The sequence below is a fragment of the Sardina pilchardus genome, chromosome 12 (genome assembly GCF_963854185.1).
Source record: "Sardina pilchardus chromosome 12, fSarPil1.1, whole genome shotgun sequence".
NCBI classification, from domain to species: Eukaryota; Metazoa; Chordata; class Actinopteri; order Clupeiformes; family Clupeidae; genus Sardina; species Sardina pilchardus.
In genome coordinates, this window is record NC_085005.1 from 4,424,101 (window position 1) to 4,438,659 (window position 14,559).

A 14,559-nucleotide genomic window follows, 5' to 3' on the forward strand; every position below is an offset into this window, starting at 1 on the left:
ATAACCCAGCAGGCATATCTTTGGCACGTTCACAGGAGATCTCATCTCATCTCATCTCTTTTCATCTCACAGTTGTGTACAGTTGTGCCTGTAGGATGTCATGGGGGAGATGTGCTGAGGATTTGGAAATGCCTGGGGGGCATGATGAACACGTGGGCTCATGAACATGCCCCCAGAGTGTAGCACTGTAGCCAAAGATCCTCCGCTTTAACCCTCTCTGCTGTAGCTGTCTGGCAGCTCTAGCTGTTGGCTGCAGCAACTTGAGCTAGGTAGAAGTTAGAGCTGATTTTTTATTTTTTTTTTGTACCGACAGTACTTTTGTAGAAACATAGATGCGAAAAATGTGTGTGTGTGTGTGTGTGTAGGAATGAGTGAATTTCACATGACATGACATGAAATTATAAAGCTTCTTGAGTGCTTGGACAAGCAGAAAGGCGCTATGTAAAAGCAGTCCATTTACTATTTTAGAGGTATAAGAGTTTTAAAAAATTAGCCATTTAGCCAAGAGGACAGCAGTGAGGTAGTGTGCCGTTGCTATGGTTGCCTGTGCAGTCATGTGACTGCCATACCACCAGGCCTGGTGCTTCAGCAGCATGGCAGCATTACTACCCCAGAGACCCAGGATCAGGGCCAGGCAGGGCCGCTGCTCTCTCCCCTCTCAGCGGTTGGATTCATCCATATGTAATGGACCGTTTCTAATGACCGTAAACCAGGGGAGTTAGTTCCGGCGACTGTGTGTGATGAACTACAGGCCTGAGGGACGACTCAAGACAGCATGGCGGAGCTCTGCATCAACATGCCAGTCATTCCACGCCATCGCTCATCGCTACGGGCTGCATAATTAGAAATCCTGTTTTTTTTCGACACGTCATGCTTTGATGAAGGCTGGACTCTCTTGGCGAGGATGCTTTGTCCCGAGCCCTTGGTTGCGTTTTTTGTTTTGTCACGTTGTCGCCGTCGTCGAAGGAGACAATACTTTTCTCTCCACCTGTCATGTTGACAAGGTCATTAGGAGTAACTTTGTTGTCATGCAGATTACGCAGCTCAGGCTTCTATTACAGCGATGATTCCGAACAGCCTTTAATTAAAGATAACAGCCAGCGGCAGCCTCATTTCCACACTTAAGCCTGATTGGTTATTGATTGACAGCTCCCTCTCTCCTCGGAGGGAACACTGAAACAGGGGATGAATGCACTTGCATGCACTGATAAATACATCTACACGCACAAACACATGCATACAAACACACCTATATTTCTCCGAAAGCTTAGACAACCGTGCTAGTGATGGTATAAATATCTGGGTGGTAAACTCATCCACAGCTACCGTTATCACCGTAGGCTATATTCTCTTAATCTTTTATTAAGTTTTATACAGTACCCGGACAGAATTGTAAATTGGTAAAGTTGACTAAAAATAAAGTTACAAAACGTAATTGTTTGGTGATTTATTGTAATCTCACAAATAAATCACCAAAATTCTATGTTTTATGCCTGTTTTAGTCAGTTTTACCAGGGGTGCCAATAATTGAGGAGGGTACTGTAAGTGTGGAACTGCAGTATTCCAGAGATGAATGGATATCACAATGATCCACAAATCTGTTAAACATGTATTTTTATAACCTCTTAAGTGTGCATGTAATTGAGCTTTAGCAATAATGAAGTTCATGCCAATAAAGCGTTCTTGAATTGAACTGAATTGAATTGAAATCAGAATCGGAATCAGATTCATTGGCCAGGTTTGCGTAAACAAACTTGGAATGTCCTCCTCCTTGTTGTCCCTGTCAAGGTTGCCATGGTCATGGACACCTCAACAGGCAAATTAATTGAATGAAGAGAATTGGCTGCAGAAGCAGACAGTGCTGAGCTACAAATACTGCGGTCATCTTTGTCCAGCGTGTGAGAGATTACTGACCACTAGTCCCTCGTCGAGTTTTGGAAAGGGCCCCCAGGCGGGACGCACAGTGCTGCAGGGGTGCGTGCGCTCAACAGGAGATAAGACGCTCCCAGCATTGGACCGCCCACATGCTGTGACATGACTTGTCAGAGTGGAGGATCATGGGATATCCCCCCCCCCCCCCGTGCTGCAGCCCTGGAGAAATGAATTTGTTTTTGATGCTTTCGGCTCAGTGCATTTCTTTCAAGTATGACACTAACGTCTCCAGTCCTTTCAAAGGTAATGACTACCGTACACTTTCAAGATTATTTTTTTAATGTTATGCATCCTTTCTGGGGTGTGTGTGTGTGTGTGTGTGTGTTAGGGCAGCGGGGGGGGAAGGGGGGGGGGGGTCTTCTCCTCGCCTATTCAAAGGGGACCTCCTCAGCAAAGCATGCGTTGATTTCTGCCTAGCCCATAGGTTTTCAAATTGCCTGAATAATTACTGTAATTATGATGACACGGTGGCAACCTTATTGAAATTCAGTGTCAAAAGTGGAGCACACTGTCACAGGGGGGCCAGGGTATCATTTGGATCGGAGGACAGGGAAGCTTTTCACTCTGAACTTTGCGTTAAGGATTTGTCAAATGGCCTTTTGTGTAAAGACAAAATCCAATTATTTCCAAGGTTATTATAATTTGACAGCCACCTAAGGACAAGTAGTGCTCATTTTTTAAAGTCACAAGGTTCAAACCAAAGCCAGTGTGTGGCAGAGGAGAAAAGGGGCATTTTCTGTGTGCCAAACTAACTTATAATGATACTGCCCTGCCATCCAACAGCCGCATGGCGAGCCTTTCCAGAATGTTCTGAACTCTAGCCCAACATTTCATCTCGCTTCCATCTGGCAGCCATGTTGTGTGGCTCGACACGTGTCCGCGTCCCTCCCAGGCCCTCAGCGAGTCTTTGAACGCCACAGCCGCACTGGTGGCGTACTGAATAAAGCCGCGCCACTGTGGGCAGAGATTAAAGGCGCTCTTTTTTTTCTCTCCTTGTGCGCTCAAGGTAGCCTGGTACAGTTGGCAGATGAAACACTCATGTGCTCAGACACAGAGGGTGAAGGCCTGGCTTGGTGGAGGCTCTTTGGAACATCAAAGTCAACGCGTCTCCAATGACTTACAATGATGGCACAGTAATAAATGTCAATAGTAGTCTGGGTTCAGTTCAACTGACTGCTTGTCAGCTTCTGCAGCACTACTCAATCCTGATTATCTGATTTTTTTAGCATGGCCAATATCCATTGAAATACACTTGTTACCAGGAAGAGTTTGAGGATTTCCATTTTCTGGGTGTCTTAACTGTTCAGCTGGTGCACATGAATGAGAATTAGTGCATAAATGCATGAATGAAATCAGATGGTTTGGAGAGAGAGAGAGAGAGAGAGAGAGAGAGAGAGAGAGAGAGAGAGAGAGGTGTAAGTGGAGACAGAAATATGATCAGCAGGGAGAAGCAGAACGCTACACTGAGGGAGAATGTGGGACTAGAGTTGACAGAGAGGCAGAAGGCAGCAGACTTTTACAGAGATAAGGAAGAGATGGAAAGTAGATGTGAGTATGTTAAAGGAAGTCAGAGAGAGAGGGAAAGAGAGAGAGCGAGAGAAAGATGTGAGTATGTTAAAGGAAGTCAGAGAGAGAGAGGGAAGGATAGAGAAAGAGTGATAGAGCGAGAGAGAGATGTGAGTGTTAAAGGAAACCAGAGAGAGAGGGAGATGCGAGTGTGTTCAAAGAAGTCAGAGAGAGATGTGAGTGTGTTATAGGAAGTCAGAGGGGTGGAAACAGACTGGTGTCAGTCTTGGAGTTGGTCCAAGTCAAATTGCACCAGACTGCTTTCCTGCTTCTCTCCCATTCCCTTATCCAGACTTTCTCTTTCTGTGTGTGTGTGTGTGTGTGTGTGTGTGTGTGTGTGTGGTGTGCATTATAAAGGTTAGTCACAACATGGCCAGTATGTTTCGCAGGCTTGTTAACTGTTTTAAATAATTACCTCTCACAGAGTGTGTGTGTGTGTGTGCATGTGATTGTGTGTGTGTGTGTGTGTGTGTGTGTGTGTGTGGTGGGGGTGGCGACATGGGGCAGATGGCATCCTGGGACACAGCGGTGCCACTATGCCACACACTGTCTGGGGAGGATAGGCCACCTGGACCAGTCCCAGCAGCCCACATGTCCCATCCGGCCCTCCCTCCCTCCATTCATTCCTTCATCCCACCCTCCATTCGTTTATTCATTCATTCATTCATTCATCCATCCATCCATTCATTTATTCATTCATTCCATTCATTCATTCAAATATCCCCAGTTAAAAATGCCAAGGGCATTTCACAGGTTCTTTAACTTTCAATCTATTTTTTTATGTATTCTTTGAGGTTCTACGTTGGTGTTCTTCCAAACCAAAAACACTGTGGACTTTATTTATGAACGATTTTCCTCTGATCTGCTGAAGTTCAGATGTATTTCACATAACAGTGTCCCAGGAAAAGGATGCTATTATCTGTCCATCACTGTACCATTTTGCACCATGCTATCACTCAGAAGCCCACCGATCACTCTCCTCCAATCATCCATTCATTCATCTGTTCAGCCAGTCATCTGTGGCATCACTGAGTTGTTCACTCGTTCACTTGTCTCTGTGTCCACGAGTGGCACTCGGATAGACAGATAATCTGCTTTCCTTGACGTTTTTTTTCTCTGCCCAGCGCCCATCTATTATGCAAGCCCATCGAAAGCTCTTCTATTCCCAGAAATGTTTATCTGGGCAAATGAGCGTCAAGTAAGCCCCAAGCCCCACCCTCACCACCCCTACCTCACCCAAACCACCACCACTGCTGCCACCACCACCCGCACCACCCCTACCTCACCCAAACCACCACCACCTTCACTCTCACCCCAACCCCCACCCCTACCTCACCCAAACCACCACCACCTCCACCCTCACTCCAACCCCCACCCCTACCACCCCTACCTCACCCAAACCACCACCACCTTCACTCTCACCCCAACCCCCACCCCTACCTCACCCAAACCACCACCACCTCCACCCTCACTCCAACCCCCACCCCTACCACCCCTACCTCACCTAAACCAACACCACTGCTGCCACCACCACCCTCTCACCACCACCCTCACCCCCACCCTCACCCCAACCACCGCCGCCTCCACCCTTACCCCAACCCCCACCCCCCACCCTCATGTATCATGTTCCTTACTGAAACCCATAGTGAATGACTGAATTACATGATGGGAATTGGTGCACACTGCATTCATAGCAAACACGGTTCAAATAAAGAACACATTGTAGTTAATGCTAACTCTGAATTGTCACAGTAATATTGCCACCGCGATATAACAGCTTTGCCAACCTGAGTGCAAGCTATGATGTGTGCCTTGCGTAGCTCTCTTCATTTGAACTGTTTTGAAAAAGTTCATAGTGTTAGTTTCTGTCAACGTTGGTTTCTGTCAAAAAAAAAAGAAGAAATATCTGAACTCGAGCACCGATTGCTGCTTGTGAAGTTGTTTTTTTGAGACTTGACGCTTGAGAAATCATGCGCCAAGCAGACACTTCTGGAGTCAGTGAGCTCATCTCAAACAATAACAGGGCTTAAAAATGAACCCAGATGTCAGCTGCCTCTTTTGATGTATGCACTGTACGCCACTGTGCCTACCTACCATTTGTTTCCTAGTTGAAGATAGTGATGTGATTTGATGGTGTAAGAATGTAGGGTGGTATAAACCAAAGATTCTAGCGCGTAGCGCTCTATGATCTTTGGTATAAACACTGCCGATTCTATACTACAGTAGGGAGATTCTATACTCGACTATTCATGGCTGCAGGGAGATTCTATACTCCACTATTCATGACTGCAGGGAGATTCTATACTCGACTATTCATGTCTGCAGGGAGATCTGTCTGATCTATAGCAGCAAGGTGTTGCAGTTTTCTTGATCTTGCTTGTCCCTTTCCAACCGAACATTTCTCTCTCCTGCTCTCACTTAGGAAGAGGTTTTGCTTACACCATCACTCCTGTGCTTGCACACTCCCTTATACACAGTCTCTTTCAATTTATCCTCCTGTCCCCTCCACTTTTCCTCTCTCTCTCTCTCTCTCTCTCTCTCTCTCCCTCTCTCTTTCTCTCTCTCTCTCTCTGTCTGTCCTTGGATTCTAGGGGCTCTCACTAGGGGCTGTCACTGCGTTCATCAAGAAAGGGAGGGGAAAGAAATTAGGCCTTGATCTATATTTACGTCTCAGAGAGCGGGTGTACGAGGAGGTCACCCCTGCTGATGTGTATTGAGTGGAACCAGGGAGTCATTTGGGGGAAAATGACATTTGATTGGGCTTTCAGACCCTCTGCTCAGCACGGGGGGTTCCGCATCCACGAGCCTGCTAGCCCAGGTGTCTGAGAAATCAATCTCAGTAAACACTCGGACTCAAACACTCACTCGCTTTCTTACTCTCTCTCTCTCTCTCTCTCATTCACTCTCCCTCTCTCTCTTGCTCTCTCTATCACTTGTTCTCTGGCTTGCGCTGCTCGTTCGCCTGGTCTCTCACTCGTTTGCTCAGTCTGTCACTTGCTCACTCACTCCTTTCTCACTTCCACACTATCCAGGCCTCCCATTTTTCACCTCTTCACTTCTCTCTCTCTGGCTGTTTGTTTCTCTCTCTCTCTCTCTCGCTCTCTCTCTCTCTCTCTCTCCGTCTGCCGTGTCTATAAATATGCAGTCTTCTCACTCCCTCTCTCAACTCTTCCTCTTCTCACTCCGTCTCTCAACTCTGTCTTCCTCTGCTGCTGTGATCCACATGCTCCCCTTCTCTCACTCAGTCCTCTTCCCTCTATCTCCCTTCCTCTCAATTTCATTGTGCTTTATTGGCATGACTGTTGGGGTTACAATGTAGCCAAAGCATTAGAAGTATTAATAATAATAGCAATAATAACAATAATAGACAAAACTCTAAACAGGGGGCAATAATAATAATTATAAGGAAAAAAAGAGAAAAATAGATTAAATATAAAGATAAAAACAAGAAACAACAGTAGTCTCAACCTCTACCTTGTATCCCTCCACCTCCCTTCCTCTCAACCTCTACCTTGTGTCCCTCCATCTCCCTTCCTCTCAACCTCTACCTTGTGTCCCTCCATCTCCCTTCCTCTCAACCTCTACCTTGTATCCCTCCATCTCCCTTCCTCTCAACCTCTACCTTGTATCCCTCCATCTCCCTTCCTCTCTACCTCTACCTTGTATCCCTCCATCTCCCTTCCTCTCAACCTCTACCTTGTATCCCTCCATCTCCCTTCCTCTCAACCTCTACCTTGTATCCCTCCATCTCCCTTCCTCTCTACCTCTACCTTGTATCCCTCCATCTCCCTTCCTCTCAACCCTTTACTTTGTTTCCCTCGTCCTCATCTTCTTTTCTTTTTCTATCTCTCTCTCTTTCTGACACATTTGTCTTTATCTCTCTGTACCTCTGTCCTACTCTCTTTCCCACTCAGTTCCCCTCCCCCCTCTCTCTCTGTCTTCCTTCATCTCTTCCTCTTCCACATCTTTCTCTCTCTCTCTTTCCTCTCACTCTCTCCTTTTCTCTCTCCTCCTTCTCTCTCTCTTCCTCTCGCATTCCGTCCCCACCCTCTCCCACCTTTCTCATTTTCTCTCTCTCTTCTCTCTCTTCTCTCTCTTCTCTCCCAGTCAGGCTCCCTGCTGTCTCCACTCCTCCTAAGCCCTGTGCACAGTGAGAGAGCGTAATGAGCACTTGGTAGCCACTCTGTGTTTTAACTCGCCTCTCTCTCTCTCTCTCTCTCTCTCTCTCTCTCTCTCTCTCTCTCTCTTGCTAAGCCGAGGGGCTGTCAGCGGTCATTACGTTACGTCACATCACACGGCGTCACAGGGGCCAAGGGCATCACATCACTCCGTGCAGGATTTGGACTCGACGCACGGACGTTACGAGCACAGTTGTTTCACCAGGCGTCGGTCTCTCATGTTGAGGGCAGTTGCAGATGCCCTGTGCGTGGACGTCTGAGAAGCACCAAAATACATGCGCAGCCCAAGAACCGTCTTTTCAACATGTGAAGGCTTATTTTTAGCGCCGCTGTGGCGCTCCATACTGGATCTCGGAGCCTGTCCTGTTCTCCTCTCTTCCTTTCCGTGAGGCGTTTTACAAGGAGAGATATTCAAGAGAGCGTTATAAAATGGCTCATGAAAAATTCATTTCCACACTCACCTGGACAGGTCTCCCCCTCCCTGGTTCACTCCTTTTTATGGACTCTCCTAATTAGTCGGGTTCTTTTGGAGCATTGTGTGCGCCACTCCTGAATACCACCAGCTCCTCTGCTGGTGGGAAAAGGTTAATGACAATATAGACAGAAACGCAAAAATGAAACAAAGCTTTTTTTCAACACGGAATGTAATTTATTTTCCCCATTCAAGCGCTGTTGTAGAGGATGATGGTCAAAATAATAGATGATATCTTTCTCTCTCTTTCTCTCTCTCTCTCTCTCTCTCTCTCGCTCTCTCTCTCTGGTTCTTCTCCCTCAATTAATTAACCTTTCCAACATCTAGAATCAGTGAACAGAGTTTGCTGAGACAAGTTAATTGCTAATAGATAAAAGTCTATTGTTCTGCTTAAATAACAGGCTTTCCTATTCTTTCTTTTCTCTGTCTTTGGAAATTGTTTCCCGAGCGGAATCACACTTCTGACTGCTCCACGATCAGTGGGACATGGTTTAGTGAACAAAGGTATCGCTTTCACCTGGAAACTACCGCACTGCAGAATACATCATGCTGTGCACTCCTAGAGAAAAAGAATGTGTGACCTAGAGTGAGCCGCTCCTTACCAGTGTCTAACCAGCTTACCCGACACCATCCCTCTTTAGCCATGAAGAAGCAGTTGTTATTGGTTTAGTGGCCTATAAGAGACGCTTGCTGTCTCCTAGTGCTTGGCAGTGATGATTAAACTAGCAGACTTGTATTGTCCACTGATCTCATCTCCCCTGTCCTTGAGGAGTAGAGTCAGCCCTGTCCAGCCCAGTCCACTATGGTCCATGCTCCTGACCCCAGTGGTCCTCCCCTCAGTCCCAGTCAGCACAACATCACACCCCTCAGAGCCTCTATAGACCACCACACTCATAAAAACAGAGAGCATCAGCTGACTAGATTTAATTTACAGTTTGCTCATGACACACACATACACCACACCTCACACACACACACACACACACACACACACACACACACACACACACACACACACACACACCACCACCCCCCCACACACACACACACACACACACGCACATACACCTCCTGTACACACAGCTAGATGTGAGTGATATCCTTGGAAAAAGAATAATTTCACCTGCTCAAAATAGAAGGTAGCTGCCCCCCCCCCTTCCCCACCTCACAATCGCTTGGTCTGTGATAGCTTTGGGTTTTTAATGTGAGTGTGGCTTATAACAGAGAGACTTTTTTGAGGAGATGAAATGAAATCATGTTGTTAGCAAGCTGTCATACGTCTGTGGTGTGATGCTGGCTGGCAGGGTGTTTATGAGAGAGAAAAGAAGTCACTTCTCACTCGGCACAGAGCGAGCGCTCATACCATGTGCACAACCAGAAGGTGTTTGCTGATAGCACCTATCCACCACTGTACAAGGCTTACTTTTTATACTTTCACACCTAAAGTTTGATACTGAGTTTTGAGTATTCCTTGCATGAAGGATTCATGCTGAAATGATAATGTTGCATTACTGACTCCATTTGCCTCTGGATGCCTAACAGTTTCCTTTTAATATCTAAGATTTGCTTTGGTAAACCATGAATAATTCAAAGCCCTGTTGGAAACCATACATTGCAGACCCAGAGAACAAATATTCTGCATGTTTGTGTAATCTGGACGAGTATTGTTTTTTTCCACCTCTGGAAAGCGCTACTCGTCATTTGTGCAGGACAAACCAGTGAGCTGGCATAGACTTAATGCAGTGAAATCTTTACCCAGGTAATGTTACCTGGGGTACAGTGTCAGAGGACCTAGAGAGAGAGAGGAAATACACACATACTTCATCTTAAATATAATTGCCTCCAAGCAGAGCAAATTGCTTTCCATCTAAATGCAAATTTCCGGCCCGCCTTTGGCACGGTCCAACAATGAGATCGGGCTTGGCTCGCCGCAGCCGCCGCCGCCGCCTCCGAAACCTCCTGCAAAGCGTCGCCGGCTTAATGTGAATCCCCCGGCGGAGAAGGACATCAGAAATGAACACCTCTACTGTAAGGCGCTTAAGTGTCTATTGATTTCCCCCCACACCGCTCCATATACCTCCCAACAAACATCATCCTAATTGGCCTCCATCAGAAGTGAGTAGCTGGGCTGTTGTTTGGTTAATGCGCACAGTAGGCGAGTTACAGTACTGTAGCAGCCCAAAGCCCAAAGTGTTCAACTGATTTAATGCATATTCGTAATGAGACTTTACACTCTATGGAACACTCCCTGATATCCTCATTTTTAGCCACTTTACCTGTAGGGAGGTGCATTTAAAAAAATGGGGAGGTGCTAGAAATGGAAGGTATTGAAGAAATTTGAACTAGTGACATGATTTGATCCTTGATGTAAGAATCATTTTACATTGTATGCCATTTGCTCTGGCAAAGGCCATGGGAGAGGATAGCTTTTGAGCTTGAAGTCTGAGATCTGTGTTTCTGGAATTGACTGAAGCCACACTAGGCAATCTTACACCAGTGCGCATAAAACAACTGCGCTGACATTTACACGTGCCCATTTTCCCTGAGAGCGAATAAGCCCGGGTGCGTGTTACAACATGCTGTAAGCAAACTGCACAGTAATGGATTTCCGCCTGTGTAGCGTAAATTCAGCTATAAATTCATGCTAATATGGCTGCCACTTGACCAGAATCCTCCATGGACTCTCTTAACAAAGCCTGTTTAACACTTATTATAAAGTATATTTAAATAGTAAAAAAAAAACTCACATAAAGATTTTTTTAAGGCCAGTTCTTCATTTACATTGACAACTAAATGAGTTACGGCATGGACTATGGCACTGAGACAGAGGCATGGCTCTGTCTTTATGTACTGTAGAATGATGATGCAGACTGGCTTTGCTCTGAGTTACGCAGGTACAGTGCCTATAAAGTATTCACCCACTTGGATATTTCCCCTTAATTGCTCTGACAAAAGGTATCTGTCAACTTAATTTGACCCTTTTTTTAAACAATAATTTACAAAAATCCCCTCTTCAAAATGAAAGCACATTTTTACAAGGTAATTAATGCTAAATATAATGCAAAATAAGCAATTGCATAAATATTCACACACACACACACACACACACACACACACACACACACACACACACACACACACCCCTTAAAGTGACTGAGCAATTGGTTGTAATAGTCTCACAGTTAGTGAAATGGAGATGGCCTGAGTGCAGTGAGTGTGTATAGTATAGTTCTATAAAGACACTGGCGTCTGGACGGTCTAGGCACTGTTCAAGTCGCTGAACATCTCCTAGAGTTCAGTGAAATCCATCATTAAGGAATGAAAGGAATATCTGTATCTCATAAGGAGCTGTTCGGAGGAGATGATTGGTTTGACTAGACTCTCGACATCAGCAGCACCACAACAAGCAATTAATTGCTATTTGTACACACACACACACAAGCACACAAGCACACAAACACACACACACACACACACACACACACACACACACACACACACACACACACACACACACCAAGCAGTTTTCTGACACATCCATAATGTGTTTGGGGGTGTCAGTACTCAGGAAGGACGGAGAGCACAATGAAAGCGTAGAGTCAAACACAGAGGAGTTTGAATGGCTCCACAGCACGGTAATGAGACCATGTCTGGCTTTGTGTACAGCCCTGTGTTGTGGTACTCCCCTCTAGCTGAAATGAGACGTCCGTGATCCTTTTAGTGGTATTTGGGGAGTGTAAAATGCCTAGAAAAACAATGCTCACCTTAAATGCTGCTAGATAAATCAATGAAAGCTTAGTGGATTTCCACAATAGAATAAAAAATCTGATGTCCTTGTTTCTTAGAGGCATAAATAAATGAGATTCGGTACGTAATTTGAAACAATTTGATTGTCCAACAGGGCGAATGCAAATATGATCTCATTTCTAGAATTATGTAAATATATGGAAAGTGATCCTTTATCTAGCATACATTGAGAGAGTAATGTATTTAGGGAATTGTCTGAGCAGACTGGTGCAGCCCTAACAGCACACCATAAACCCAGGAGTGTGTGTGTGTGTGTGTGTGTGTGTGTGTGTGTGTGTGTGTGTGTGTGTGTGTGTGTGTGTGTGTGTGTGTGTGTGTGTGTGTGTGTGTGTGTGTGTGTGTGTGTATGTGTGTGTGTGTGTGTGTGACAAGAGCTGACTTTGTTAAAGGTGCACTTTGTGATACTATTACAACACCCCTTCTTTCAAATTCAGAGAATCCAGCTGCCTCTTTTATTCTGTGTGTGGTACCAAAAATGTGCACAGCCCCGACTGTAGATCGGCAACAGCATGTCCAGCACAAGTAAGCAAACCAACACAAATTAACATGCATGTTGTTGAAAAGATCTTACTAGAATTAGTTATGGAACTTGAAGGATTAACTTAGTGGAACTAGGTGAGCTAACATTTGCTAATGCTGACATAGCAATCTGCTTAACCCTTGCAGACATCCTTACAAGCATGTTAATAAAACATGTCATGCAGAGTCCAGTGCAAAAGTCCAGCCAGTCAACATGTGGCTTCTGGAGCATAGAAGGCGGAGTTATCAGATTGGGATCAAATATCGACAACCTTTTTGCCAGAACTGCTCACTATCTTGGTGATCAGAAATGAATGGTCAGAGGTGCAAGTCTTTTAGTTTATTTATCAAGTATATTTTTTGCCCTTTTTGCCTTTATGACAGGACAGTGAAGAGGTAGGACAGACAGGAGGCAGGTGGGAGAGAGAGATGGGGTGGGATTGGGACATGACCGCAGGTCGGAATCGAACCTGGGTCCCCGTGGGCACTGTCGCCTGGGTAGCCTGTTGTGCCACAGCGCCCCCCAAGAGGTGCAAGTCTTAAAAACATTTAAAGGGGACTTATTGGGACTGGTTGCTAAGGGCTGCGTACATCTCGTGACTATGCGTCTTCAACTGTGCCTTATATGCGCCTTTTGCTATAGACCAAGTTTTATTTGGTCAGTGGCGTAATGATTTTTAAAGAGTGTGAGATATTTTTGGACCATACGCCAGACCACACCTTATGTTGAGGATTGCCACACCCCTGGCACAAGATTTAATAAAAGTGGAGTGCATGGCGACAAATTCATGACTTAAAGATACTTTGAGTGTAAGATAAGAATAAGCCTCGTGTCATGCTTTCCGCCAGATGTAAGATAGGGCCCATTGCCTTTAAACGCCACTCCGTTCGACACTGTTTGTTGTGTGTAAAGCGCTTTGGGTTGCACTCTGTGCATGTGAAATGTGCTAGGCTATATAAATAAGCATTACCTTACCTTACCTTAAGTTCTGCTCCATTACAGCCAGACATACATATATACATCTGACGGATGTCCACCATAGGACATACAACTCTGGGAGGTGCCACATACCGAATCTTCCGTATGCAGTATATGACAAGTGCACATGATTGCTGTAGCTGCTGTGATAATGCGGAGCTGAGTGATTGGTATGCCAGAGCCTTTGTTTGTTCTGCGTCTTTGGCAGCATGTAATCTGGAGAGGTTGAGTTAATGACTCTCATTATGTTTAGCTAGCGGGAGGGGATGTGCCGCTAAAGCCTCGTAATTAAAAGTTTCTGGTAGGAAATGGAAGGAAAACAACAAGCCCCCTATGCTCAATGCATTCTCAAAAGGCACACACAAACACACATACACACACACACAGACACACACACACAAACACACACACGCACAGACACAGACACAGACACAGACACAGACACAGACACAGACACAGACACAGACACAGACACAGACACACACACACACACACACACACACAGACAGACAGACACAAACTTACACACACACGCTCACTCACTCACTCACTCAGTGTCACACACACACACACACACACACACACACACACACACACACACACGCACAGACAGTCAACACACATGCACACATTCAGACAAACACAAACACACACACACACACACCCCGGCCCTCCCAAACTTTGCGATATATAGGGCTCAGATGCTCGGCGCTGGCAGATAGCCACTCTATCAGATAACAGCGCTATCATCCAATGGCCCCCATCAGTCACTTATCAGCAGCGTGGAGAGGAGTTGCCAAACTAATTACACTCCTGCCTAATCTGCAACATCATCAGGGGCTTCAGCGCATCACTGTGAGATGCTTTCCATTTTACAGCAGAGAGACGTGGAGATGGAGAAACTCTCCCACGGTGACTATACTTTACGTGCGAGTTATTGTGAGTTTCTCCGAGAGGAAAGATTATGGGAACAGGGAGCAGGCGAGAACCGGAACGTTCTCCATGATGTGTACAGTAGATGACTAGCATAGTGGGGCTCTTAAAAAGGTGTGAGTTGTTGAACATTCTGACAAAAGATTCCATTCCGCAACAAATCAAGGTTCCAA

General features: G+C 45.6%; 1 protein-coding gene across 1 annotated transcript in view; it reads left to right on the forward strand.

The window, feature by feature from the left end:
* Nucleotides 1-10,019: 10,019 nt before the first annotated feature.
* The window catches only part of slc35f1 (solute carrier family 35 member F1), a 66,896-nt gene continuing 62,356 nt past the window's right edge, over nt 10,020-14,559 (forward strand). Inside the window, exons 1-2 of the mRNA XM_062551320.1 lie at nt 10,020-10,176; nt 11,710-11,783. Coding sequence (XP_062407304.1) covers nt 10,020-10,176; nt 11,710-11,783 — 231 coding nt within the window. The remainder of the gene's footprint in view (nt 10,177-11,709; nt 11,784-14,559) is intronic.